This window comes from Typopeltis vanoorti, chromosome 11, assembly GCF_054136105.1.
Source record: "Typopeltis vanoorti isolate ZY-2024b chromosome 11, IOZ_Tvanoo_1.0, whole genome shotgun sequence".
In the NCBI taxonomy this organism is placed as follows: domain Eukaryota; kingdom Metazoa; phylum Arthropoda; class Arachnida; order Uropygi; family Thelyphonidae; genus Typopeltis; species Typopeltis vanoorti.
The window spans coordinates 56,688,226-56,714,061 of NC_143559.1; the positions used below are offsets into that span (position 1 = coordinate 56,688,226).

General features: G+C 34.7%; 1 protein-coding gene across 1 annotated transcript in view; it reads left to right on the plus strand.

The window, feature by feature from the left end:
- Positions 1-25,836, plus strand: part of LOC150101601 (dnaJ homolog subfamily C member 17) — a 189,431-nt gene that overhangs the window by 83,594 nt on the left and 80,001 nt on the right. Inside the window, exon 6 of the mRNA XM_090400693.1 lies at positions 18,164-18,254. Within this exon, the coding sequence (XP_090256819.1) occupies positions 18,164-18,254 (91 nt within the window). The remainder of the gene's footprint in view (positions 1-18,163; positions 18,255-25,836) is intronic.

A 25,836-nucleotide genomic window follows, 5' to 3' on the forward strand; every position in this document is an offset into this window, starting at 1 on the left:
AATGAATACAAAGTGTTTCTGACAGTGCTCATCTGTGTTGCATTGCTTGACTTCACTGCTGCCTTGGTTCTGAACACACAACATGCGACTTTGCACTGTGCAAGCCGTCTCACCACCCAACGGCAACAATCACTGCCAGAAACATCTTGGCTCAGATTCGAGTCTATTGTATTGTAATTCTTTGTGTAAAAATAAACAAGCACATCCATCTCATCAGTATGCAAATTTGCTTTTGTCTTTAATAAATGGTAAAATTATATGTATACCAAAGAATTGTTTTAAATAAATTTCTTTAATTTATTATTAGTAAATGTTTGATTTGTATACCTGTTTTATATACCCAGGGTCGCGTAAAATATTTCTCGGGTGAAAAGGGGTCGCGAGTGGAAAAAGTTTAAGAAGCTCTGCCTTAGAGGACCAAAATATGAGATCTGACAACATAGAGTCCTGACAGATAACATATTATTTGGAAGAAAATTGTTAGTATGAAGTCAGTAATGATGAAAACTTCTCATATAGTACTTTCATAATATCCATAAAACTCCTGAGGGTACATATCAGGAATTTGTGTAATCTTGTTTTTTATATCAGGAATTTGGTAATAATGATGATGATGCATATTCACACAGTCTCGCTGCTTCTCTTTTAATAAACACAAACACCATCTTGAACACAAATTTGATTCCCTCTTGGCTAAGCAACGACCTGCTCATAATCAATTCTGATAGAAAATGGGTCCTCTCACTCCAACAGAAACTTTTGTTCTCTCTCCAGAAGTTATGATTTTAGTCCATAAAAAATATCACATCTAAATGTGCCCTCAATATCGAGCAGATTAATCCATCTTCTCTAGCGATGATGCCCACATGCTTCACCTGGAAGTTTCTTCTATACTACTCAAGACTAAACTTCCACTATCCAACATCTCTTTTAAGAATTTAAAGCCTTAAAATCTCTAAGACACTTTAGTATGACATTACCAAAGTTGAGAAAGGAAGCATTACTGTAATTATGGATACCTCTGATTACAACAGAAAAATTATTCTTTCTGTGCAACATAAACCACATATCAGGAATTGATTGCAACCTGCAACTCCACTAATAGTCAAATTAAATTCTAAATTTTTCAGTGCTTCATGAAGTTATCAGTTTGGATGAAGATTCTGTCAAAACTGAACTAATTTTGCTAGAACCCCCCTCCCCCCCACCTTTGTTTTTATGGTTTGTCTAAAAGAATTCACAAAGAAGATTCTTTCAACCCATTGTGTATTGTATCAACTTTTAGTTACTGCATAGCTGATTGGCAATTTCCAGTTTTATGTTTTTTTTAAAAAAAAAAAAAAACGTCACATTTCCTGACTAAAGTTAAAACATATCTCTCCAGTCTAATGATATTATGGTCAATTTTGATAATACTTAATCTTTGTTTACAAATGTTCCTCTCACTGAAATTCTTCACTTATTGTCACAGATCTTCTCTCCTAAAATAGTCAAATTGTTTCACTTTGTCTTCCCAAAATTAAACTTTACAAATTTAAGGTGCTTCAATGGGGAGCCCTGTTTTTCATGTGTTAGCCAATTTCTACCTTGATATTTAGAAGACGTCTATTCTCTTACATGCAATCCCAACCTTCATTCTGAGTAAGCTTTTTGTGGATGGTGTTATCACTATCTGTCCTCACCTTGAAGATACTCTACTCCTGTTTTTAACTAAAATCAGTAGCTTACATCTCTGTATCAGTTTCACCATGGAAGTAGAAAAGGACAGAAAATTGGTCTTCTCAGACATTCTGTTCTCCCACTCTCCTTCTAGTGTATTGATTACCTGCATTTATTGCAAACTGATCTTTGCTGACTGCTACAGTAAGATTTGCCACATTACCTTAAAAAATTGGAATGTGAAATATAGAAATATAACTTAAATCTACAAAAAAAAGTACTCAAAGTATCAATCTATTTTATATAAATATTGTTATAGGTGATATTTTAAAAAACTAAATGTTATAATGAAAAAAAAACAAGGTAATACATTCTTTAATTCTCAATATACATTATATTTAATTATACAGAAATATGCTTTCCTTTAATGTGAATTTAAAATGTATGCCATTTTAAACGCAGCTCATTACAATTCAGTTTGTGTTTTCATAGTGATTTTATTATATAAATTCTCTATAAAGAATAATTTAATAGGAAACACAAATAATAAAATTCACGGAAACAAGAAAGTAGGTGGCACTCCACATGGACCCAGACTCATGTTTCGTGATGCATTCAGCCATATGATCCAGTCTTTGGATGATGACTGTATTTTTTTAATTAAATAACAGTATTAAAAACATTTTTGTTATATAAAATTTTCAAACATTTAATTACACTAAGCTAATTCACATGTGAGCTGTGAAAACAAACTTAGGACAATACTATATTACAATTACATATCTACTTAAAAGATAAGCGTTGGAAGAATAAAATGTATAGATGTTCTACAGTACCATGACAAAATTTCATGCCGGCTGCGGCGTCGCCAGGTTAAACAAGGTCCCCGTTGTTTTCGCTAGGGAACCAGGGCGAAAAGTCAGCTACTGGAACAAATCTGAAAACACACCCCAACTCAACATCACCAGAGTTAAAGATCGGTACTATCAACATAAGAAGCCTGAATGGCAAAGAAATGGAGCTAGCGGAGGAATTAGATAAGTACCAGATCGATATAATAGAGGCAACAAACAAAAAAGACCAAAACTGGTGAGATATTTCTGAGCAATAAATACAAAATGTTATATTCAGGCAATGACAAGGAAAAGAAGGAGTAGCCATAGTATTCAACACAAAATACGAGGCTAATCTTCTTGAATGGCAGTCAGTCTCAAGTAGAGTGATGTGGGCAAATATGAGAATGGGAAACTGGACTATTTGTGCCTATGGTCTTATTTACAAATAAAGACTTATTTGTGCCTATGGTCCCACAGAAGGTTCTACTAAGGTAGAAGTGGAGGAATTTTTTGAGGCTTTAGAGAAAGCAACAGACACAATGAAAAATGAAAAGTTGGTCCTTGTTGGGGATCTAAATAGCAGAGTAGGAAATGATTGTGAGACATACAAAAATATTTTGGAAAATTTGGAAAAAAGAGCAAAGCTAATAATAATGGCAAATATCTGTTGGATTTCTGCTCAGGACATGGATTGGTTATTACTAACACCATGTTCCAACATAAAAATGTGCACAAATTCACATGAAGAGGAGAGCCAAGGAATAAGAAAAGTCTCATTGACTATGTTATTGTTGATAGTGATGTTTTCTCCCTGGTGCAGGACACCAGAGTGTACAGAGGATTTGAAATTGGAAGCAATCACTATTTAGTCTTGAGCAGGATAAAATTGAATTTCATATTGAAAAGAATAACATGTAAGAAAGTTTTAAAGCGAATAAAAGTTGAGCAGCTCTCAGATGTGAACTGCAGACTAAAATACATAAAGATTATTGAAGAAAAAATGAAAGAGTTTGAGAACAGGAATCAAACCTTGGAGATTCAGTGGCAAACTCTGAAGAAAACATTGATTGATTCTGCCAGAGCGGCATGTGGTGAGGTTATCTGTAAGGATAAAAAAATCAGAACTCCCTGGTGGACACAGGAAGTTAAAGAGGCAGTGAAGGAAAAGAAGAAAGCATATCAAAAGTTCCTGTCAAATAAGTCAGCTTGTGCTCTTAGAGAATATAGAGACAAATGCAAGAATGCTAAACACTGTGTAAAACTAGCTAAACAAAAATCATGGGAGGACTTTGGTAAGATTATAGAAAATAAATATCAAGAAGGTAGCAAAATATTCTGGAGGTTGTTGAAGAAGCTTAGGAATGGAGGAAAGAGTACTGTAAAAGGAATTAGAGATGATAAAGGTGACATGAAAATGGGAGAAAAAGATATCCTTGAAGTATGGAGTAATTACTTTGAAAAAATGCTAAATGAAATAAGCAGTGATGACAGCACAGTGGTAAAAAACACTGGCCAGGCATGCAGTCAGGAATACATATCCATACTTGAAGTAGAAAAAAGCCTTCAAAGGCTTGAAATGTGGAAAGGCAGCAGGAGTAGATGATATTCGACCAGAAATGCTGAAGTATGGTGGTATAAGAGTCTTACAGTGGCTGCACTGCATAGTTCAGAAAGCCTGGACAGAGGGACGAATTCTCGATGATTGGAGTAGAGCTCTCATAGTACCCATATATAAAAAGGGAAATAAAATTGCATGTGAGAATTACAGAGGTATTTCTCTACTGAGTGTTCCTGGCAAGATCTATGCAAGTATACTTGAGAAACGGTTGAGAAGAATTGTAGAAGAAAAGCTTGGTGAAGAACAAGCTGGATTCAGGCCTAATAGGGGATGTCAGGATCAGATCTTCACTTTACGACAAATAGTCGAGAAAGCATGGGAATATCACAAAGATCTGTATTTAAGTTTTGTCGATTTGGAAAAGGCATATGACAAGGTGCCAAGAGAGAAGCTATTCAATACACTACAGTTATATGGTGTCAATGGGGCATTATATCAAGCAATACTTAGTCTTTATTTGAGTTGTAAGTCAGCAGTTAGAATTGAAGGAAGTACAGGAAGATGGTTTAATGTTAAATCTGGTGTGAGACAAGGATGTACATTATCCCCTCTGTTATTCATTATCTATATGGATCACATTATGAAGGAAAGTGGTATTAAACATCATCATCATCATCAAATTCCTGATATGTACCCTCAAGGGGTGTACAGGAAAACATGATATCAAAATTGGAGAAGTTAATGTCAGCTCTTTGCTTTATGCGGATGATGTTATACTTCTAAATAAATCCGCTACAAGTCTGCAAGATTCTCTGACTAAATTGAATAGCTGTTGTAATAGATATGGTATGAAGGTCAGCAATAGAAAGACAAAGACAATGAAAATAGGTAGAATCATTGAAAATGTCAACTGTGTTGTGAATGGAGAACCTGTGGAACAAGTAAAACATTTCCGCTATTTAGGCACGATTTTTAGTGAAGATGGTAATTAAATATAGAAATAGACAACAGAATCAGCAAAGCTGGTATGGTGGGAAGTCAATTGAATAAATTCATATGGAATAAGAGAGAAATTAGTCGGAACACTAAATTAGCTGTATACAAGACGCTGTTCAAACCAGTTTTAACATATGGATCTGAGAGCTGGGTTAGAAGTAAAACACTTGACCAAAGACTAGAGACCACAGAAATGAGAGTCCTGAGAAAGATTATAGGTGTGAACAGATGGCATCAATGGCAATGTCATATTAAAAACGAGGATATTAGGAAAGAACTTGACATTGTCAGCATCCAGGAATGCATTAGCAGAGCTAATCACAGGTGGTATGGTCACTTAAGCAGAATGGGCGAGGAAAGATTAGCAAAACAAGTGTTCTCTGCCAGGTTGGCAGGAAAACGACCCAGAGGAAGACCAAGATATAGGTGGATTGATACGGTACAAAATGCCTTAGACAATAGAAATATAAGATCTGATAATGTTGGAGTCTTGACAAGTAATAGACTGATTTGGAGGAAAATTGTAGATAGGAAATTAATAATGATGTAATTTTTTTCATGTAGTACTATCATATCCTGTACACCCCTTGAGGGTACATGGCAGGAATTTGATGATGTTCTACAGTATTGTGCCATTTGTTAGTTTTCATAATTATTCATTTTGTTAATAATTCAGTTCAGTTTGTTAATGAAATTATATTGTGAGAAAAGTACAATTTTTTTTTTTTTTTTAAATAATAGGTTCTCTATTATTTGCATACTCTATATACATGTAAGGTTAATATTGAACAAAATGAATGTGTTGATTAAACAATCATTTATTGAAAGTGCTAACCATAATTTAATTTAAATGTATTCGTGATATGAAAAACTACTTATTTTGGAAAAACTTGCACATTTTCTCATACACTTCAAATGTGTATAGTTTACTGTTTTCAAGTAAAGTTGCGTAACTATAACATGTAATGGCTGCTTGTGTTTTTCACTTCATTACTGAAACGAAAACCGGAAGTGTGACCCATAATGAAGCATTTTTGCAGTGAAAGAGCTTATAATACTGCTGTGAGAGATATGGGGGGGGGTTGGAACTTGATACTGGATATTTATGAAGACTTTCATATATAGAAAGAAAAACATTTAATTTGTTATGTTATGACACTGACAACAGAGCAACTGTTAATTAATGACTGTTCATTTTTTCGTGGTCTTTCATACAGAAAGAAAAAAGTTCCATAATTTAATTTAAATGTATTCATGATATGAAAAACTACTTATTTTAGAGACAACTGGCAACTAAAATTGCAAGTGTTTTTGTGATTCTTTAAAAGGGAATGTGGAAGTTCAAATCTAGAAGTTTTATTTTCCAACTTTCTGGGAATAAAACTGCTTTAATAAATTCTTTAGCCACTGTGACCAATAAATTCTTTGATCACTGTACCTGTGATCAGTAAAACTTGACAGCAAATGAAATGTTTTAAAATGGAAAACAAAAGTGTAATTATAAATCATGTGAGGAAAATAATATATTCTGAATGCATTTAGAACCTGTCTGAAAATTTACTCTCCACTTGGCTCTGATCACTTGCCTGTGGCAAATGGATTTCTGGAATCCTGGCCATCATAATATATAAGTAGGTTCATCCAGTAAAACAGTGCTTTCCAAACTTATGGATGCAAAGGCCCCTTTGGAAAAATTAACATATTTCACGGCCCCCCCATCGGGGAAAAAAAAATCATAATACAGACATATGTTATTATAATATTTATTGTATTTATATTCAATACAAAACATACACAGCGAATACTGCAAATATTACATTTTTAGCATCTTACATATACATTTGACATGGCACATTATCTATATATTTATATATAGATAGATAATATCTATCTTATTAGTCTTAAAACATTTTAAATTTGTTTTCATTATTTCATGACGCCCTCAACAAAAACTAACAGCCCCCAAGTGGGCTGCGGCCCACAGTTTGGGAAGCACTGCAGCAAAAGACAGTTCAGTCAGCTTAGTCCCTAATTGTTATTCCATCCTCATTCATTCATTTAGCATCTAAATGCAGCACACCGTGTGAGGGTGAGAATTGAATTGGACTTGACTTTAAACATTGAACATCCCCATATTGAATATGTTTTGCCAGTAATTGGGATATGTTCAGTTGTTATCTTTCATGTAGTTTTGTGATTTTTCAAAAAATGAACTGAGCTTTGTGTACAAGCATTTTACTTTAATTATTGAATAGAATTTGAAATTTTGGAATGTCTGTAAGTAGTTCAGGTTTACTTTATAGAATAAAATACACCATGTTGTACCGTTCAATTTAATATTGAACAGAACAACATTAATAGTGTCTTTTGTTAGTTATCCATGTGGCAGTCTGTTATTTTAAATTAACTAATGGAACTTTGAGAGGTTTTGGTGTCAGAAATGTTATGAAAGTGAATCCAGATATGCTGTTCATATCGAATTCAAAGTAGTAGTATGATGAATATTTCTTACAAAAGGCTCAAGAACCTGCTAGTATCCAGTGCAGGTTTTTAAAAATTTCTTCTAGGGCTGTTATAATCTCTTTTTTTTTTTTTTTTTTAATAGGAAATTTCATATTTGTTCATGATTTTAAAATGTAATCGAATTTTTATATATATGACTAAGTATATCAATGTAAGTTTTTCAATTCCTTGATTTTGGGCTTCTAAAATAGCTAATATTGAGATTGAATCAAATGCCTTTTCAAAATCAATAAATGCCAGACCTAAGAGTTTTTGGTATTCATTTGTCTTTTCAATTATTTGCCTTATTACATATATATATATATATATATATATGATCAATGGTGCCGTAATTTTTTCTGAATTCTGCTTGTTCTGGAAGGTGGCAAAAATGTAGACTTTTGTATTCTGTTACTAATGATTTTTGTAAAAATTCTGTTTATTGTTGGAAGGAGACTCGTAAAGCAGTAATTTTTAATATCATCTCTGTCTCCCTTTTTAAAAACTATAATAAGGATAGCATTGTTCCAACTCTTTGGCATTCTCTTCTGCCTTAGACATGATGTATAAATTTTACTTAACATAGTAATGACTGGTACACCACCTGCTTTCAGAACTTCTATTGGTATCTTTCCTCATGCTGCCCATGGCATATTGAACTTCTTTAATATGCCATGGGTGGCATGAGGAATGGAAAGACATGGAATATTGAACTTCTTTTCAAACATCAGGGCATATTTCTTCCTCTCTCATTTGGGATATTATATTTTTGTTTTCATATTGGTTTAATTTTTGGGAATCATCATACAATTGGGCATAAAAAGATTATATTCTTCTTATGATCTGTTCTTTGTCTTTAATTAGTATTCCATTTTATATAATATATTCTATTTCTATTATTTGATGTAAGATTTTCTTCAATCTATTTATATGGCCTGGTGCACACATACCCAACTTTCCTTTGTTTTATTTTTTAATATCAGAGCTAGCTTGTAATAACGCAATTTGACCAGTTTCTAAATTTCTTTCCTTTCTAGTTTTATTTATAGCCACTCTGAGGTCTCTTGACTGTATTCATGCACAAATTTCCAAATGTAATGTAAAAGTGTATCAGTCAGATATGCATCTATATCCTCAAATCCTGAATTGACAACAGACAAATGAAAATTAGTAAGAAAAAGAGGATCAAATTCAAAAAGATGCAAAGAATGGTTTTCTTTGATACTGGAATGAACAGCAGTGTAATATGCAAATAGTCTGTGGAATATATACATCCCAATTTTATTTATTTCATGTGGTAAGTTTGAGATAATCTGTTTTATAGATTTATTCAGTCTTTCACAAAGACCATTGAACTGTGGTCATTAGACTGTTATGAATTTTTTTTTTATATATTTAAAATCTTACACATTTGCAACAACAATTCGGTAAAACTAGGACCTCTGTCTGACAACAAACATTCTTGGACAACTATACCTACATATTATCCCATCTAAAGCATAGCAAGGATCTCTGCCTTTTGATCTTTACTGGAAAAGCTTCAGGATATCTTGAAAGTATATCTACTACTACAAAAATTAATTTATTGCTTCAGTCAAAAGTTTGCAAAAGATCTACAACATCAACTAAATGCTGAAAAGAACAAAGTGGTAATATGGCTGACTGTACGGGAGCCTTACCAACAAAAGCATTTCTTATATGACGTCAATTACAGGATTGGACATAATTCTTTACACTCCAAAGAATAGGTTTAGCTACTCTTTGCAAAGTTTTTGTGACTAACCAGTGATGATGTGTGTACTGGTTAGTATCCACTTTATCATTACAAATGGAACAATCAGTGTTGAACTGACTCTGGAATCTTCCATCTTAATAAATATAAAATCCATAGAACCAAGAAAAAAAGAGGATTAAAAGGCACTTTTTTTCAGTGATGACATCCCCTTGTTACATCCTCTTTACTAGCAGCAGAAAGAGGATTAATATGCAAATTAGGAGTTGCCTTCTCAGGATTCTTAATTTGGCTTTTTGCTGAGTCTTCTGTTGTGACAGCTCAAAACAGTCTGCTACAACATTTTTTACTCCAAGCATATAAATCGTTAGATTAAATTCTTGAACTTCTAACGCCCATCTGATAATCTTTTGATTATATCATCTTTATCAACTGCATGATAAAGTACTCTTAAAAAACATGTTTGCATTTTATGTCTGCGTTTATTAATGCAGTTGTATACGTTAGTATTATTGGAACTACCATATGGTTAAGCAGTAGTGCAATGAAATGAGACTTGAAAGAATTTAAGTAATAAAATTACTTATTGTAGTGTTTAGTAGTGTAATCCTTAGGGAATAACACAGAAATGATGTATGTATATCATTGTATGTTTGTTTACAGTAGTATTCGTATGTCATTATCACTACACAACATGACTTTCGCTTTGAATCTTGGTAACAGACATGCATGTTGTTTTTGGAAGAGCTGCCACTAGTAACAGGAACACTAGGAAAAAAGAATAGGTGAGCAGGGAAGGAGAGCTGGAAAGATCAAATAAACCAAGTTAAGTTTCTTAACTCAGAAAACTTTTTTATGCATCTTTAATTACTCTCCAAGGATACAGAACTCTGAAGTTAATAATTGAAGGATAGAGTAATGTATCAAGTCTTCATAGATTAGTGAGAATATTTTGTACTTAATGAAAAACAAGTGATATTCAAAGAAACAATATGGAATCTTCAGAAAAATTCCTTTTATTGAAATGTACTTGGAACTGCTCAATTAAATGGATTCCTATTGTCTGAGCAATTATTTGTCATACTTCAGAAAAATGAGGAAAAGATGCATTAAGAACTTTCTTACTGAAAGGAGACATATGCAAGTGTCTTAGTTGAGTGAGGCCTTTTAACTTCGTATTCTAAGAAATTTGAGAGATAAGGCAGAGTGAATGAATGAACAAAAACAATAAAATAAGTGCTACAAAGGAAGGAAGTTCTCATATGGCCAAACGAAACTACAGAATTTTCAGTTGAATGCTGTGTTCACTTTGTTTTGTAAAGTATTTAATTGTATATCTCAGAATTGTATTTAACTGTGAGTTTAGACAGTAAAAGAATTTTATTGAGCTCATAATAAAATGCCAGCCTGGTTGGCCGGGTGCTAAGCTCTCCAGCCAAAAGGCTGCGGGTTCAAATCTCGCTGTGGGCATGGATGTTTGTGATTGTTTTTGGAAATACTGGTGGTGGTGGTAGGCAGTAGATGGCATTGGTGGAGAGTTGTAGAGTAGGTGTCCTCCCTCGATGAGTCTTTGAACTCCCTGGAGGTGTTACATAATAATGTACAATTCTTAGAATAGCCATTTAATTATTCTTTGTATGCATTAGGAAGTTAGAAATTAATTTAGTACTTTTAAGTTTATAAGAATGGCAGATCTTTAGAGAGAGAGAGATATATAGTGAAGTGCTAAGAATTTGTATATGTTTCCGCTAATTATTTTAATTTTTTATATAATTTTCAAGTTTCATTCTTCAGAATACACAACATGTTGATCCTTGAAGTCAGTGCACCATACAAATCGGATATGAATTGGAAACATTCTAACCAACTAAAAATAAAATTATGTATATTGTTATTTTCCACAACAGACTTTAATATAGAGGTTGGATATAAGTGGGGAATAACATAGTTGAAGCAATCAAGCTTCACCTCATTCAAATATTACAAATGGCTTATGATCAGATGTAACTTGAATATTATTATTATTATGTGCTACATAATAAAATTATTAGACTCATCGAGGGAAGCCCCAAACATCATGCCAATTGCTATTCAACATTCGCGCAGTATCTTTCATATTTTGTTTTGTTTTGATCTCATTCACAAATTATCAGTTGATAATTTGCTACATCAATTTTGGAACCTCTTTATGCAGTGAAACTATTTTTCTCTCCTTCTGCCCCTTGGGACTAACCCAGAGCTGAGACTTAGATTAAACAGTGTGGTCAAAGGCACTGCCAATTCCCTAAAACTATCTTATAAAACTCAAGCTGGTATATCATCTAATCCCATAACTGTATTCACAAGATTCTGTAATATGCTTTGCACCTCCTGTTCATTTACATCAGTTTCCTTATAAGCATTTGCTTCTCTTGTTACTGCAATGCTTCCTTCACCTAGGTGATATACTCTTGCAAAGTTTTCACTTAGTAATTCTACAATTTTGCCTGATTCGATTACCTCTCTGCCATCAGCATTCATTAAAATCATTCTGCCATAAACATTTTTCCTTTTACTTGCAACATATCGAAAGAACTGTTTGGAAATGATCTGCACTGTTAATTTTCTTTCTTACCACACTGGTTACCCTTTTGGCCTGTTCTCTGTACTGCACACATGCCTGCTGGTCACTTTTCTCCTTGAATTTCCTCCTCAATTTTTTCTTTTTTTGTACCTCCAGCTTGATGACATTCATCCATTTAACTCACACTCGATTTACTTTCCTGACTCTAGGTCTATGCAGTCTGCCATTACTCCCTCAAACACTCCTTTATTTACCACCTCCCATGCACTATCTACATCCAGTCATTGATGAAGCAATCTCCAAAGTTTGTCATACATATCAGCCCTGTAACCCCCCCACATATATGAAAATTCCACACATTTAGCCACCTCCCAGGTCAAGACCATATGATCACTCTCACCATTTAGTGCAACGTGGTCATATTGGTTTTAGACAAATTCTCAGATGCAATTACTAGATGTAGCACTCCCATATCCTTAGTATATTCCATCACATGCTGTCTTGGGTAATTATTATTATGATACGGACACCTCCATAGAGTCTAAAGACTTGTTGCTGGAAACCCAATCTATCCACACAATCTGTCATACCTCTCCTTGAACCTACTAACAGACAAAGCACTCACAACTGATTCTGGCAACCCATTCCACTCATTGACAACTCTCCAAGCAAAAAATCTAGTCCTCACACCCTTACTAACCACACCGGTATTCTACTTCCAGGGATGACCCCTTGCTCTGGTCCCTCTAGCCAAGTGCTGAAACATTTTCTCTGCATCTATCCTATAAAACTCTTTAAGCAACTTAAATGTTTCTATCATATCTCCTCTTTTTCTCCTATCAGCCAACTTCTGCAATCCTTCATTGAAACTTTCAATCTATCCACATAGGAAACATTGCACAGGCCACTCGCCTCTGAATCCTCATCCCCAAGAAACCCAGGAGACCACTTGAACAAAGTAATCCAGTAATTTTTCCTTAGTAACTGCTTAAATTCCATTTCCTTCCTTCCATGTGTCTTCTCTTCTATCCCATCTATGTTTTCATAGTTGAAAGCCCCCCCCTTCCATAATAATTACCTGCCATCCACTCATTAAGCTTATTTGCTGATGCACACTATCCCGATCATCCTTTATCATACATCCCTGGTCTATGGAAGCTTCCAACTGTATATTTTTTTCAGCCGGCTACTATCTCACAACTGATGGGCTCTAATGTGTCATTTTCATTGGCCTGCATTTGCTGTTCATTGGCTATCGCCAATAATACACCTCTCCCATTCTTTTCTTTCTTTCCTACCTGAAAACACTATACCCTTCAAATATTATCCCACTAACTATGTCATCTTCTGTTAGCCATGTCACACTAATACCAATAACTTTTTGCTTGGATGACCTAATCAATGCCACCCCCCCCCCCCTTGTTCCTCATCACATCCTGACCATACAATAAATATTATTGTCTTAAACTATCTTCTCCCCCCCCCTCCCTGCCTTGTTCTTGACCATACAGTAAATATTTGAAATATCTTAAGGGTAAATTACAGCTAAGGCCTTCTTTTTTTATCATAGAATATTTTTTAAGGATTTTCCTTTCAAAAGCTGAAAACAAATTCTCTACTCTTGCTTAATTATCCTGGTTTCTTCTCACCCATATGTAACAACTGGGCAAATTATTGATTTATATATTTTTACTTCTCAATTACAATTCAGATAATTAAAAAATATTGGTGCTAGGCTATCACCTTCTTTTGATCCATGAGTTATTGGAGAGGGATCTGTTAAATCCTTTTTGTATTTTTACCTGTGCTTCTAATTTTCCATTTTGTCCTTGTGAGTCTTATGAACTTATTTGGTATTTTCCAAAGTGTATCATATGAGATTTCATATAATTTTCATCTATTAATGCTGTCATATACATTTTGGAAATCATCGAAACTCTGATAAATATTTATATCAAATTATTAAAAAAACTTCTCTAATAATTGTTTAACTATATTAATTATAATGAAGAGCTAAAGGCTTCAATTCGGCGACATGAACATATTTAAGTTAAGGGATATTATATCCCATATTGTTTCTTAGCCGAATAAGAAACTCAAAGAGTTTCATGCCGAATATAGAAACTATATAAAGTTCGACGATTCCAAGCGTAAGCAAATACCTGGATAGTGCAGCAACTGACCCTTGAAGGTAGTGCAAGCTGAGGCAACTCATGTAAAAACTGGAGCAAGCTCTGATCACTATTCTTGATATTTACCCATAATGTGAACATAACTCCTAGGAGCTGATTATTGTTCAGCATTATGAGAGAAGGTCACTACCCAGACCAGTTTCGACCTTTTTTTGAGGTCTCATCAGTGAGTAGGTAGACCGTGTTAATACCAAGTTTGTAGCGAACAAAACTTACATCTCTTTAATGAGAATTGCCAAGAGGTGTCCTATTAAAGTATTAATTATACTGAAGAGCCAAAGGCTTCAATTCGGCGACATGAACATATTTAAGTTAAGGGATATTATATCCCTTATTGTCGAAACCGGTCTGGGTAGTGACCTTCTCTCATAATGTTGAACAATAATCAGCTCCTAGGAGTTATGTTCACATTATGGGTAAATATCAAGAATAGTGATCAGAGCTTGCTCCACCTTTTACATGAGTTCCCTCAGCTTGTACTACTTTCAAGGGTCAGTTGCTGCACTATCCAGGTATTTGCTTATGCTTGGAATCGTCGAACTTTATATAGTTTCTATATTCGGCATGAAACTCTTTGAGTTTCTTATTCGGCTAAGAAACAATATGGGATATAATATCCCTTAACTTAAATATGTTTAACTATATGAATCTAGTCAATTGTGGATTTGCTTTTCCTGAAACCTTTTGACACCAGTTGTCTTTTCCATAAATGGGTTTAATCTGTTCTTCAAAATAGACATAAATATTTTGTATGTTGTATATAACAGAGAAATACCTCTATAATTTCCACAAACTATTTTGGCATTTCCTCTTTCTTCCATATGGTTAAAATCAATTCATATGTTTCATCTGCTTCTTTCCTCCTGCTTTTAGTAACTCTGCAGGGATTTTTGTTGTTCCTGAGTGAATGTATTATATCATTAAGCTCTTGCTTTGCTGGTAGTGCTACAGAATCATCTTCTTTTGATAATAGTTTATATATAATTTTGATTTCATGGAAATATTCTCTCCATCTATTTTTTACTTTTTCTTTGTTTTACCTATATCTAGTCCAGAATTATTTTCTCCATTAATTTCCTTAAATGTATTATTGAATCTTGAATCTGTTGTACATATCATTTCATTGAGGGCTTGTCTTTTCTTCCTTTTGGCAGCTTTTATTTGTTATTTTTTTTTTCCTTCTTTAAACCTAACTAATCTTGCAATAAAGTCTTTATATGCTTCATTTATTTTTATTACAGCACATTCTTCATCAAACCAATCTCTTTTCTTTTGCTTATTTTTGTATCCCAGAGTTTCTTCTACACTATTCACAATCCACTGTGAAACATAAGCCCAGCTTCTTTGTATATCCTGTTCTATATCAAAATTTTTTAGCCTATTTTTTTTCTTGAAGTTTGTTTTAGCTTCAAATTCTTTAAGCTCCTGCCAGTTTAACTGTCAGTCTCACATCTACAAAAATCTAGAATATCATAAGCAAACAAATCCAAAGAAAAAGTTGATCAACAAAAGAAGATAATAGAAAACTTATTATATTGATTAGAAAATTTATAATGGAAAGAAAAGTATCGAGAAAAAATTTTGGATCATCTTACAATCAAAATACTGGACTATATGAATGAAGATGTGATGAACTTTGAAACCTGTTTTCAAAGGCCAAACATCGTCATCTGTAAGAAGCAAGAGAATTGAATGGTTTGGCCATGTCTTGAGGGCAGATGACTAATTGAACATATTTCTGCTAACAGATAGAAGAATTGAGAAAACATCTTTAGCAAGTGGATAGATGTGGTAACGAAACCTAAGACAACTGGATGAACACCTTACTCCAGAAACAGCTTATGATAGGGATAGTAGAGAAATCTGATAGTGCTATCAAATGCCATTAAGCTGTTAAAGAAGAAGATAGCTTTGTACTATGAAGCTTTGATTGGGAATTTTGGATAGTGAAGTTTGTTATAGTGATGTTTACTGTAATGAGAGTTGGCTGTATTTGAATTTGAAATCACTGCATTAAGTTACTGCCTTAAATATCATCACTGGATTGTTAATTGCAGAATACAAGGAGTCCTTTAAAATGTAAAGTTAACACAGTTTATTCTAGAGTAATTCAATTTATTTATTAACTAAAAAAATTAAAATATTATAACACCTGAAATCACATTCCTAAATTAATTTATTAAAATTGTGTCGCATCAGTCTTCACGTTTGAAATCTGAACATTTTTCCAGAGAGTGTTTGGAAGAATGTTCAGTGCACTTAGTTGCCACATTGTATTTTCTATACAAACTACCATATTTTTCACCTTATAGGATGCACCGTTGTATTCCACGTATCATATTTTTTTATTTTAAATTTTGATACATGTATTATCTGTTTTTTAGATAAAACAATTATTCTTTAAAAAATCATCAAATCATAAATCAAATATTATGTTAGTTTTTTGTGATTTGATGATTTTTTTAAAGAATAAAGAATTTAAAGAATTGTTTTTTGTCTAAAAAATGGATAATGCATGTATTAAAATTTAAAATTAAAAAATTTATATTTACATGAAAAATATTTCATTAATCTTTTTAAATCTTTATTCATCTTCATCAGAAACCGAGTCATCCTCCGTACTGTCATGAGAATTACTAATGCCACACTTTTGAAAAGATTTTCTAATAATTTCAGGTTTCACTTCATTCCATGAACTCTTTAACACACCTGTGAAATTGTGAATGTAGATGCTTCCTCAAAATTTGGAGATTGCATCCAGTTGATCCATTTTTCCCTCATAAATCCTTTAAATGCTTTGTTTATTGATGCAACTAAAGGTTGAAGTGCAGAGGTGAATCCTCCTGGGATTACAGCTATTTTTATGTTCATTTTGCGAAGTTCATTCTTAACAGCTGCAGTTTTATGGCATCTAAACTGATCCCTTACTAACAAAGCAGGTTTCTGACGTAAACTGCTAGGACATTCGGATCACACTTTTATCCATAATTTCATCACTTCCTCATTCTCCATCCGTTTGGATGAATATAAACTCTTTTGGAAAGTTTTTCTTTGGGCATTGTTTATCTTTTAATAATTAAAAAAGGGGGGCAGTTTCATTCCATTCACATAGCACAACAAAACAACAGTATATTGGGTTTTTTCATGACCAGAAGTTTTAACAATAATTTGTTTGACCTTTGAAGTCAAGCTTCTTGTTTGATGGCACATGAAAAGTCAGAGGCACTTCATCCATATTAGCTATCTGTGAAAGTTCAAAATTGTCATGTTTTCTAGCATTTATGATGAATCCGTGAAACTCAATAATTTTATTTTCAAATTCGTCTAGCATTTTTGTGATATTTTCGTTTTTGCACACATGCATAAATCTAAAGCACCATGATAGTGACCCTGTAAAATCAATGATATTTCTTTCTGTTGCCAATAATTTTGCTTGTTGAATAATCATTTTTGTATACACAGCAACCCGATCTTCTTTGATCCATTATCCAAGTTTTTAATTCATTTTCAATTTCTGGCCATTTTACTGTTGTTGTTTTTTTTAATTTCATCTATTAATTGCTGCTCTTGTTTCCTCCAAGTTCATACAATTTTTTTCTGTAGGCAGTAAATATGCACATAGTAGTTTTGAACATATGGCATCTGTGACCACTAGACTAGGTGCATTGACAGGATTTAAAATATCCATAGCTTGTTGTATCCACATTTTATTAATTACTGGCAAAAGCCATGTAAAAAGTTATGCTTCGATAAATTATTTAATAATTTATTTATTAAAATGCTTTACTTTTTTGCATGGATTTTTGCAGTAATTAACAGAACTTTGACAAGATGTTTGTTATGGAATACTAACACCACATAATTCAACACCAACTGAGTCAGTACTGAAAAAGCTTTTTTAGTGCTAATGTAACTTGAAACCTGATCTTCAGGTTTCAAGTTACATGCTATATTTATAAAAGTTCAAAAAAAAAAAAGGTTTGCTTAAGACAAGAAAAAATACATTGTTTCTACAGTTCATGGAAACATTGTTATTTTCTTAATTAATACTTCAATTTCATAACTAAATATTTGAAAAGTTGCAAAATAAATAACAAAACTAATTTAAATTAAAACCATTTACAGGTTGAAAGGCTAAGACGTGAAGGATCCAAGCAGTTGGAAGAAGAGCGTGAATTATTAAGAATTCAAATTGAAAAAGATCGTGAAAGGCTTCGTAAGTGGTTCTCTAGCATCCAGTTTTTTAACCTAATTGGATTATGAAAAAAATTATTGCATATTTTTAGGAGTATGACATTGTGTGATAACTAAATTTAATCCATAAACCTTCACTTAAAACTCCACTCCACCCTGCAGTGAAAACAGTATCACATCTTCATACGTCTAATACAAAAAATTAAAAAATATTTGCATATTTTCCTGATCACTGTATTTGTACTGTTCACTGCATTTGTTATTTAGCAAGTTTTGAAATATGAAGTCAGTCCTCGGCTTACAAGGTTCTGTTCCAACAATCCTCTCATAAGTTGAAAAGGTCATACATCAAAAATCATTGCACAAATCGTGAAATGTGTAATTTACTGTCCATTTCATGAATTGTCATTTTATACAGCACATCGCAGCCATTGGTCAAAAATTGTGCATTATTATACAACATATTGCCACCATTTTCATGATTAGAATAAGAACCTCAAGTCTCCTTGCAGTACATAAAGATATCGTTACCGAGTTCCTACTCTGACATAGTAAGTATTAGCTCAGTGTTGTTATAATAAGAGACATAGTTGAAATATCACGGCAATGATATCTAAATAGTAATGCCAATATTAAATAATACCTAACAAAGGAAGTTTTCTTATTGGTATCGTTCATTTTGTTTGCACTTTGATGGTTAGATGTAGATCTTGCCTAACTGTTATTTCCAAATGAAGACGTAAATTCCAAATAATATTTTGGAACTTCTTTTAGATTACAGAGGTTAGTTAACATCATGATATTAGTAAGTTTAGATTCCAGTAATACATTCTTAGTGGCATAGATGGTAAATGTGCTGCTCTCTAAACTCAGCAGCCCCAGTGCAGATAACTGTTAACTTTTTTTATTATATTCATTTATATAATAATCATTTTCCAAACACTTTATTTTGAAGTATTCATTATATATTGTTTTTTTTTAATGTCGTGTGGGAAGGGTTTTTTATCTCTAAACTATTCCCTTGTTCATCACGTTGCTAATCATAATATTAATGTGCAGTTTTTTGTCAAACTTCAGAATGAAGAAAATAGCGATATGACAAGAAACGGCAAGGTTGTACATGAGAATTATGAGAGTGTGAATGTAGAAAGTGTGAATGATAGTATTAATGGTTTATCAGAGAATAAAAAAGATGAGATAGATGCATTGAGTGAGATCGCGTTGTTGAATGGTGCGATAGAAAGGGCAAAACAGCAGCTAGAGTGCATGAACAAAAGTCGACTGAATGAACCAACCAATAATAAAAGGTATGACAGGAAAAATAGGCGTATGAATGTGAACATGAACAAAATGAAGGATAGAGTGCTGTATGGAGACTCGTTAGTACGAGGTGTGATAGTAGAGGATTTGACAAAATCGTACCAACCTGGTGCGACCATCAAGGATGTAACTGAGTCTATTAGAGAGCAAAAGGAAAGGGTGAAAGAAATGATTGTTGTGGCAGGTAAGAATGATTTGAAAGGAAACAAAATGGAAATGATAGAAGACCTGAATGAATTGTTTGAGGTAGCAAAAGAAAAGAGTGAGAGAGTTAGAATGATTAGTCTTTTGCCACGGTATGACAGTGAAATGTTTAAAAGGAGGGCCATAATTGCGAATGACTTTATGTGTGGGTTATGTATGATGAGTGGTGTGGAATTTGTGGACGTGTGGAGTGAGTTCGATGGCCGAAAGGATCTATATAAGATGAATGGCTTGCATTTGAATGGTTACGGTGTAAGAAGACTTGAGAAAGTGTTGCTGAATGTGGCAGATGTGCAAATTCAGGGAAACTAGATTTATTAAGGGGGGGAGGAGTAAATACACAGTCCTTAGGGAGGCAGTTGAATGTAAGAATGAATATAATATGCCCGAGCAAATAAAGACAACAAATCAGAGTGGGATAGTTAATATAAGGCATCAAGGTATGGTTGGGGCTAATGGGAGTCTTAAATTCATGTACACTAATGCTAGGCATATTAGGAACAAGAAGGAAGAGTTTTTGTCCATGGTTGGCACTTCCAGACGACAGGTTATTGGTATTAGTGAAACATGGCTGACTGTAGATGATATAGCTAGTGGGATTGAATGTGATGGGTATGGTGTGTTCAGGAATGACAGGGAGAATAAAATGGGGGGAGGAGTATTGTTGATGATAGCTGATGAGCTACAGCCAAGGAGAATAGAAGTTGAATTGCAGGATAGTGAAAAGAGCACATTTGAGGCCATTTGGTGTGAAATTGTGGCTAGCAGAACTAAATATACAATTGGGTGCTGCTATAGACCAGGTGATGGAAAAGATGGTGATGACAGTATGCACAAGCAAATAGAAGAAATGAGTGGAAGGAGGGTGATTATTATGGGAGATTTCAACTATGGTCGCATTGATTGGAGTGAGGAGAGGACACACGGGAGGAACGAATTGGATTTTATGCGGTTATTAAGGGATAACTATCTGCGACAGCATGTAATGGAAAATACTAGTGGTCAGAGAGTGCTTGACCTAGTAATTACATCTGAGGATTTGGCTGTAACAAATATGACCATATTGCCACCAATCGGTGAGAGTGATCATAGGGTCTTGACTTAGGAGGTGGCTAAAGGTGTAGAATTTTCAATTAAGACAGGGTACATGTGGAATTATCGGGCCGGAAAGTATGACAAGCTTAGGAGTTTGATTGGCTCAGTGCCATGGCATGTACAACTGCAAGGACTAGAAGTTGATAGTGCATGGGAGGTAGTTAAGAAGTGCTTGCATGAAGCAATGACTGACTGTATACCTAGAGTCCGAATAATAAATCAAGTAGGGGTTAAATGGATGAATAACACCATTAAGCTTGAGCTGCAAAAACAAGAAACAACTATGGAGGGAATTTAAGGAGAAAGGTGACCGGCAGGCACACGAATGGTATAAATCGCAGGCCAGAAGGGTAACGAGTGCGGTAAGAAAAGCAAAAAAGGATTACGAAAGAACGTTGGCCATGCAGGCTAAAGAGAATCCTAAACAGTTTTTTAGATATGTAGCAAGTAAAAGGAAAAATGTACATGGCAGAATGATTTTAAAGAATGCCGATGGTAGGGAGGTAAGTGAATCAGTTGAGATAGCTGAGTTACTGAGTGAGCACTTTGCAAGAATATATCATCCAGGTGGTGACATTGCAGAAACGAATAAACCAGTAGATTATACGGGAATTGTGGTGAATGAAGTGGAGGTGAGTAGTCTATTGCATAACCTCAATGTCAATACATCTGTGGGATTGGATGGTATACCAGCTCGTGTAGTACGAGAAGCAGCTAAAGAATTGTCAGTACCCTTGACCATTTTGTTTAATTTGAGTCTCTGGTCTGGGTTAGTCCCGAGCGGGTGGAAGGAGGGGAAAATAGTTCCACTGCATAAAGGTGGTTCCAAGACTACTGTTGTAAATTACCGATTAGCATATCAGGAATCATTGTCAAGGTCTTAGAGAAATTAGTCAAGAAAAGAATACAGGATTGGATAGATGAAAATGGGATATTGTATGGGGAACAACATGGTTTTGTGAAGGGTAGATCATGCCTCAGTAACTTGCTCACGTTTTATAACACAGTGACGGCTGAACTGGATAGGGGAAATGGGTTTACAGTGATACTACTGGACCTTGCCAAGGCCTTTGACAGGATACCACATGGAACCCTAATCAGTAAACTGGAGCAGATGGGGATAGATAAAGGGTTGGTAAGATGGATAGGAGGGTGGTTGAAGGAGAGATACCAGAGAGTGGTTTATTCAGGAGTGGAGTCAAAAAGACGTCTTGTGACTAGTGGAGTGCCGCAGGGCTCTGTTCTTGGACCACTGCTTTTCAATTTGTTCATCAATGATATTGGAAAGGATTTGAGAGGAAGTGTTCACTTGTTTGCTGATGATGCAAAGTTGGGTAGAGCAATTGTGAGTGCACAGGATGTCAAAATTTTACAGGATGATTTGGATAGTTTGGAGGACTGGGCTAGGAAAAATGGATGTCAGTTTAATGTGGCAAAGTGTAAGGTTATGCACTTTGGGGTGAAAAGAATAGCAGCAGTATATCGCATTGGTGGAACCGTACTCCAGGAGATTGATGCGGCCAGGGATTTGGGAGTGCTGGTGGATAGGGAGTTGAAGTTTAGGGGGCACATTGCAGAAGTGACTAAAACAGCTCACCAAATCACTTGGCTTATGAAAAATACTTTAACATGCAGAGACAAACAAGTTGTTGTTCCTCTGTATCGAGCCTTGATAAGACCCCATCTGGACTTCTGTGCCCAATTATGGGCACCAGGGTTTCTTCGTGATGGGGAGGAAGTGGAGAAGGTCCAGAGACGAGTGACCAAGATGATAGCAGGTCTGTGGAATGAACCTTATGAGAATAGGTTGAGGATTTGTGGGTTGCAGAAATTGGATGATAGGCGAAGGAGGGGTGATATGATTGAGACATTCAAATTACTGAAGGGTTTTTATAAGATTGATCCAGAAGATATTTTTGAAAATATGACTGGTGGTGGGAGGACTAGGGGCCATGCATGGAAGCTGGGCAAGAGCGCGGTTGACAAGGGTGTTAGAGCCAGGTTTTTTACTTGGAGAGTGGTGAATGAGTGGAATAAGCTTCCAGAGTCTGTTATGGATGCTACGACTGTGAATGAGTTCAAGGCAAGATATGATAGATACTGTGTGAATGTTGAATAGTTGTTCCAGACATGATGTTAGGGCCTCCCTCGATGAGTCTGTCGACTCCTTGGAGTTTCCCGGAACAATAATAATAATAATAATAATAATATTAAATATCAATTAATAATTAATGTTAAAAAGATGGTCAATTTATGGCAGCAAAAGAATCTACTATTTCAAACATTCATGATATTCATCTGTACTGGGAACAAATGCGAGACGAATTGTTTCTGAATTCATAAAGCAATGCAAAAGATGCACTGAGAAGCTAAAAAGGAAAGAAATCATGTGTGGTATTGTCATCAGGCCTATTACTGTTCGTGGATCTTGTTGACTTCCAAAGTTTACCGGATGGGAATTACAGATTTATTATGCACTATCAAGAGCATTTGATGAAGTTTCACTTGCTTCAAGCACTGGTCTCAAAAACCGCAAAGGAAGTGGCTCAGCATTATTTATTAAATTTTTTTATAGTATGGTGTTCCACATGTCTTGCAATCAGATAATGGGAGGGAATTTACAGTCGAAATAATCAGAGAACTGTCTGCTCTTTGGCTGGATTTAGTTTTGGTGAATGGAAGATGCAGACATTTGCAGAGCCAAGAATCAGTGGAAAGGAGAAACAACTTTTAAAGATTCTCTTGTTGCATGGATCAGTGTGTAGATAATAAGTCTTCTAATTGGAGTATAGGAATAAAGTTTGTACAGTGGAATATCAATACTACATACCATGAAACCATAAAAATGGAGCCTTATAAAGCTCTGTTTGGAGTGAAACCTAAACTGAGACTTGTTGCAAACCTTCCAATAGAATTCCTAAATAAAATTCATCCAGGAATTGATGTAGACAGTTTCATTGAGATGTTAAATCACCCTGAGAGTAATACAGTGCAAGTACTAACTCCATAACAGAAGAATAATTCATATACTGGCTTAGATTGTAAAGAAGGAGATGCCGAATTAAATCAACTTATAGGAGAATAGGAATATGTTGTGATGTATGAAGAACTCGATACAAATGACAATGAAACATACAAGAAATTCATATACATGTTTCAGAAGAAGAAGGTGAAGAAACAATTTAATGATTCACTAGATAATCAACATCTAATCCTTTCAGAAACTTTAATAAAAGCTAATCTTTAAAGGTGCTTGTGACATGACTGTAAACAATAAATTACACGATAATCACAGTAATTAATTTTAATAAAATGAAAGTACAGATATTTCATGCTGAAAATAACAGTACATCATCAGTGTGTAGAAACAAAATACAAGGTACATACAGCAATTGGTGGTTTATCGATTAAAAACTGTTGCTGCGTGCTAGAAATTAACATTAATAAATAATGTTATTAAAAACTGTTTTTGATGATTACATAGAATAAGAATCTCCCAAACCTTTGGGGGAGAGAGACAATCGTTTTGATTCAGATTTGGCCGATGTAAAAGGGCTTTGCAACTTTCTTTGAAAAGGCGTTCATATTTAAACTTACTTCGATGGAGAAGATGAGCTTCATTCCACTGAATACTATGTTTAGTGTCATTACTATGTTGTGCCAGACTAGACTTTTGAGGTTTCATGTATTCAATATAATATTGATGTTCATTAATTCTTTTTTCCACAATGTCTGCCCAAAGTATGTTAGATTATATTCACAAGGTACCTTGTGATTTGTGTTATTGAGGATAAGAATAGGTTAGCTTGAGATCCCTATATAAGAGAAAGAGCAAGACTTGCAATTTGGTAGAATTGAAGGTGACAAGATTATCCTTGCCTCGTTGAAAGATGGTATGTTTTAAAGCAACAGTTTCAGATTATTTTGAAGATGGGCCTATCTGAGCACTTGTATAGAGTTAACACGGTGAAAAGTAGTGTCTTGAGAAGACAAAACATGGCATGGAAGCCAAGCCCGGAGTGGTATCCTTTTGTAGTGGGAATACTCACTAGGATCACATCTCTCTCTCTAAATTGGCATTCACCTCCAGCCTCTCTTAGCATAAATACATCACATCCATTGCTTCCTAAACCTCTAAAAACTTAGGCATTTTTTTCTGCTCAAGACATGGCAAAGATTCAGTTTTTGTTCCCTCCCTGTTCTTCTCCATGCATTTCAGTGATATTCTTCATGGGCATACCAGACATGCTTAGACACTCAAGATCTCCATTTTAAGGCTACATTGGTAAAGATGGTGGTGGTGCTGCTGACTATGACTGACTGTCAGATAGTGCACAGGCCCAAACCTATCAGTAATGAGTCAGGAGGCTTCCCATTCAACTGGAACACAATCCTGCTGCTGTTGCATACTCTTCCAGGTCATGTCTGGAGAGGGAGTCGAAATAGTGGTATGTGGGAGACACTATCAAGGCCACATTGGGCCTATCTGAGCACTTGTATAGAGTTAACACGGTGAAAAGTAGTGTCTTGAGAAGACAAAACATGGCATGGAAGCCAAGCCCGGAGTGGTATCCTTTTGTAGTGGGAATACTCACTAGGATCACATCTCTCTCTCTAAATTGGCATTCACCTCCAGCCTCTCTTAGCATAAATACATCACATCCATTGCTTCCTAAACCTCTAAAAACTTAGGCATTTTTTTCTGCTCAAGACATGGCAAAGATTCAGTTTTTGTTCCCTCCCTGTTCTTCTCCATGCATTTCAGTGATATTCTTCATGGGCATACCAGACATGCTTAGACACTCAAGATCTCCATTTTAAGGCTACATTGGTAAAGATGGTGGTGGTGCTGCTGACTATGACTGACTGTCAGATAGTGCACAGGCCCAAACCTATCAGTAATGAGTCAGGAGGCTTCCCATTCAACTGGAACACAATCCTGCTGCTGTTGCATACTCTTCCAGGTCATGTCTGGAGAGGGAGTC